Here is a 5,043-nt window from a genome sequence, read left to right as displayed (position 1 = left end):
GTAGCACTCTGAACGTACGTAGCACTCTGAACGTACGTAGCACTCTGAACGTAGCTAGCACTCTGAAGCTACAGTAGCACTCTGAACGTACGTAGCACTCTGAACGTACGTAGCACTCTGAAGCTAGCACTCTGAAGCTACAGTAGCACTCTGAAGCTACAGTAGCACTCTGAACGTACGTAGCACTCTGAAGCTACAGTAGCACTCTGAACGTACGTAGCACTCTGAAGCTACAGTAGCACTCTGAAGCTACAGTAGCACTCTGAACGTAGCACTCTGAACCTACAGTAGCACTCTGAAGCTAGCACTCTGAAGCTACAGTAGCACTCTGAAGCTACAGTAGCACTCTGAACGTACGTAGCACTCTGAACGTACGTAGCACTCTGAAGCTAGCACTCTGAAGCTACAGTAGCACTCTGAAGCTACAGTAGCACTCTGAACGTACGTAGCACTCTGAAGCTACAGTAGCACTCTGAACCTACAGTAGCACTCTGAAGCTACAGTAGCACTCTGAAGCTACAGTAGCACTCTGAACGTAGCACTCTGAACCTACAGTAGCACTCTGAACCTACAGTAGCACTCTGAAGCTACAGTAGCACTCTGAACCTACAGTAGCACTCTGAAGCTACAGTAGCACTCTGAACCTACAGTAGCACTCTGAAGCTACAGTAGCACTCTGAAGCTAGCACTCTGAAGCTACAGTAGCACTCTGAAGCTAGCACTCTGAAGCTACAGTAGCACTCTGAAGCTAGCACTCTGAAGCTACAGTAGCACTCTGAAGCTACAGTAGCACTCTGAAGCTACAGTAGCACTCTGAAGCTAGCACTCTGAAGCTAGCACTCTGAAGCTACAGTAGCACTCTGAAGCTATAGTAGCACTCTGAAGCTACAGTAGCACTCTGAAGCTAGCACTCTGAAGCTAGCACTCTGAACGTACGTAGCACTCTGAAGCTACAGTAGCACTCTGAACGTACGTAGCACTCTGAAGCTAGCACTCTGAAGCTACAGTAGCACTCTGAAGCTACAGTAGCACTCTGAAGCTACAGTAGCACTCTGAAGCTACAGTAGCACTCTGAAGCTACAGTAGCACTCTGAAGCTACAGTAGCACTCTGAACCTACGTAGCACTCTGAAGCTACAGTAGCACTCTGAACCTACGTAGCACTCTGAAGCTACAGTAGCACTCTGAAGCTACAGTAGCACTCTGAAGCTACAGTAGCACTCTGAAGCTACAGTAGCACTCTGAAGCTACGTAGCACTCTGAAGCTACAGTAGCACTCTGAACCTACGTAGCACTCTGAAGCTACAGTAGCACTCTGAAGCTATAGTAGCACTCTGAAGCTACAGTAGCACTCTGAAGCTAGCACTCTGAAGCTAGCACTCTGAACGTACGTAGCACTCTGAAGCTACAGTAGCACTCTGAACGTACGTAGCACTCTGAAGCTACAGTAGCACTCTGAAGCTACAGTAGCACTCTGAAGCTACAGTAGCACTCTGAAGCTACAGTAGCACTCTGAAGCTAGCACTCTGAAGCTAGCACTCTGAACCTACAGTAGCACTTTGAAGCTACAGTAGCACTCTGAAGCTACAGTAGCACTCTGAAGCTAGCACTCTGAAGTTACAGTAGCACTCTGAACCTACAGTAGCACTCTGAAGCAACAGTAGCACTCTGAAGCTACAGTAGCACTCTGAAGCTAGCACTCTGAAGCTACAGTAGCACTCTGAACCTACAGTAGCACTCTGAAGCTACAGTAGCACTCTGAAGCTAGCACTCTGAACGTACGTAGCACTCTGAAGCTACAGTAGCACTCTGAACGTACGTAGCACTCTGAACCTACAGTAGCACTCTGAAGCTACAGTAGCACTCTGAAGCTACAGTAGCACTCTGAAGCTACAGTAGCACTCTGAACGTACGTAGCACTCTGAACCTACAGTAGCACTCTGAAGCTAACACTCTGAAGCTACAGTAGCACTCTGAAGCTAGCACTCTGAAGCTACAGTAGCACTCTGAAGCTACAGTAGCACTCTGAAGCTAGCACTCTGAAGCTACAGTAGCACTCTGAAGCTAGCACTCTGAAGCTAGCAATCTGAGCGTAGAACTCTGAACCTAGCACACTGAACCTAGCACTCCAGTGTTTCCCCTAGGATTTGTTTCAGGGGGGGTGGTAGGCCCCCAAAACTGCAAAATATATTGTTTTTAATACAAATAGACCTCCTGTTCACTGTTTTTGGTTAGTTTTTCTTTTTTTTCCGATATTATTATCCTATTCACTGTCACAGAGCTGTATTTTGGCTGGAAAAGACATATTGGGAGTCCGAAGGTGCAGTACCGGCCAGATCCTGGTAGTGGTGCTGTCTCAAGAATGCAGTAACCCCCCCTCCTTCCCCACTTCTCTCTGCCTATGGCTCTGGGTTATGCATCTTCTTTTTTTTTTAAACCGATACCGATATTTTCCGATATCACATTTTTATGCCAATATCGGCCGATAATATCGGTAGGCCGATAATATCGGACATCCCTATGAAAACCGATTTATGTATAATTTAGCTAGCTCGCCAACGTTACTGTGATTAAAGCAAACTTTAATAAAAAAAACATTAAAAAAAATTATATATATATATTATCTTTTTTATCATTTCTTTTTTTTATTATAATTTTTTCTGGAGGGGCTGGCCGCCCCGCCAAGGCAATGGTAGGGGAAACACTGCACTCTGACCGTAGCACTCTGAAGCTAGCAATCTGAAGCTAGCACTCTGAAGCTAGCAATCTGAACATAGCACTCTGAACGTAGCACTCTGAACTAGCACTCTGACCGTAGCACTCTGAACCTAGCACTCTGAACTAGCACTCTGACCGTAGCACTCTGAACCTAGCACTCTGAACTAGCACTCTGACCGTAGCACTCTGAACCTAGCACTCTGAACGTAGCACTCTGAAGCTAGCACTCTGAACGTAGCACTCTGAAGCTAGCACTCTGAAGCTAGCACTCTGAACGTAGCACTCTGAAGCTAGCACTCTGAACGTAGCACTCTGAACGTAGCACTCTGAAGCTAGCACTCTGAACGTAGCACTCTGAAGCTAGCACTCTGAACGTAGCACTCTGAAGCTAGCACTCTGAACGTAGCACTCTGAAGCTAGCACTCTGAAGCTAGCACTCTGAAGCTAGCACTCTGAACGTAGCACTCTGAAGCTAGCACTCTGAAGCTAGCACTCTGAACGTAGCACTCTGAACGTAGCACTCTGAAGTCGCCTATTCTCAATCCTTGCCCCACAATGGTGGAATGAACTACCCACCCCAGTTAGGACAGCCGAAACACGTCCAATCTTTCGCCGTCGACTAAATCATTAGGCATTATCTGAATTAAAAAAAGAAAAAAGAAAAAAAAAATTATCTAACCCTAACTAACCATACTGTCATGCACTTGTCCTAATAAACTAACCTACACTGTAGCACTCAACATATTGATGAACATTGTTACTCAGCTGATAGAGTTGTGCCCTTCATGATGGCTTGTCGTACAGAACTTGTAAGTCGCTTTGGATAAAAGCGTCAGCTAAATGACTAAATGTAAATGTAAAAATGTAAAACGTAGCACTCTGAAGCTAGCACTCTGAACGTAGCACTCTGAAGCTAGCACTCTGAAGCTAGCACTCTGAACGTAGCACTCTGAAGCTAGTACTCTGAAGCTAGCACTCTGAAGCTAGCACTCTGAACGTAGCACTCTGAAGCTAGCACTCTGAAGCTAGCACTCTGAACGTAGCACTCTGAAGCTAGCACTCTGAAGCTAGCACTCTGAAGCTAGCACTCTGAATGTAGCACTCTGACCATAGCACTCTGAAGCTAGCACTCTGAATGTAGCACTCTGAACGTAGCACTCTGAAGCTAGCACTCTGAACAGGTCACCAGCACCACTCTCCAAGTATGAAATTAATTGAACTTTTTCAATAAACAGCGTAGCATCAGAGAGCCCCAGAGCACTGTAGTGTTGCAGAGCATTACAGAGTGTCGTAGAGTATATCTCACCATCATCACCATCATCTTCACCATCACCATCACCATCATCATCACCACCACCATCATCATCACCATAATCACCATCATCATCATCATCATCATCATCATCATCATCATCATCATCATCATCATCATCATCACCACCATCATCATCATCATCATCATCACCATCATCATCATCACCATCACCATTTGATCCATCATACAGGTGTATGTAAAGGAGTATATATTATTGTATAAAGGTGTATTCTGACCTTGCGCTCCTTGTCTCCGTACTCCAGCCCCAGGGTATCCATGGCGCGGACGATGGCAGCCAGAGACTGGATGGTGTTGCTGTAGACGACGGGTTTATACTGCTTCACATCGTCGCCCGAGAAGCCGTCCTCATGGATGATCCTGGAGCACACACACACACACACACACAAGGTTTAGTCTGCAGTTAAAATAGCGACGACCGATTTGTTCGAGAAACTACTGATCACATGACGTCAGTCCACAGAGACGGCCCTCATAGCGGTAACAGAGGCACTTCACTTAGCAAGAGCGTCCCGTCTCCTCTGTCCTGATTCTCCTGGATCTGTCTGCAGCCTTCGACACAGTCAACCATCGCAGGAATGGGAGTGGTTGGCTCTGCGCTGACATGGCTGACATCATACCTCATCGACCGCTGCTACCAAGTGTCATGGAGAGGGACCCTGTTGGCCACCTGCCCCCTGCGGACGGGTGTCCCCCAGGGCTCAGTCCTAGGACCCCTTCTCTTCTCTCTCTACACTAAATCACTGGGTAACATTATCACGTCTCATGCCTTCTCGTATCATTGCTATGCCGATGATACTCAACTCTTCCTCTCCTTCCCTCCCTCAGATATCCACGTCTCTGAGCGGATCTCTGCCTGTCTGTCCGACATCTCCGCCTGGATGACGACCAACCACCTCAAACTGAACCCAAGCAAAACAGAATTGCTCCACCTGCCGGCCAAATCCTCCCCCCTGACCGACCTTTCCATCACAGTCGAGAATGCAGCTGTGA

General features: G+C 47.0%; 1 protein-coding gene across 1 annotated transcript in view; it reads right to left on the bottom strand.

Moving 5' to 3' along the window:
• Nucleotides 1-4,268: 4,268 nt before the first annotated feature.
• LOC311248170 (guanine nucleotide-binding protein G(o) subunit alpha-like) overlaps nt 4,269-5,043 on the bottom strand; it is a gene marked incomplete at its 3' end in the record, with an annotated part of 66,918 nt that continues 66,143 nt past the window's right edge. The window contains exon 3 of the mRNA XM_084339106.1: nt 4,269-4,410. Within this exon, the coding sequence (XP_084195232.1) occupies nt 4,269-4,410 (142 nt within the window). The remainder of the gene's footprint in view (nt 4,411-5,043) is intronic.

This window comes from Notolepis coatsorum (genome assembly GCF_963971535.1).
Source record: "Notolepis coatsorum genome assembly, contig: SCAFFOLD_560, whole genome shotgun sequence".
In the NCBI taxonomy this organism is placed as follows: Eukaryota; Metazoa; Chordata; class Actinopteri; order Aulopiformes; family Paralepididae; genus Notolepis; species Notolepis coatsorum.
This window is presented reverse-complemented; position numbering and strand designations above follow the sequence as displayed.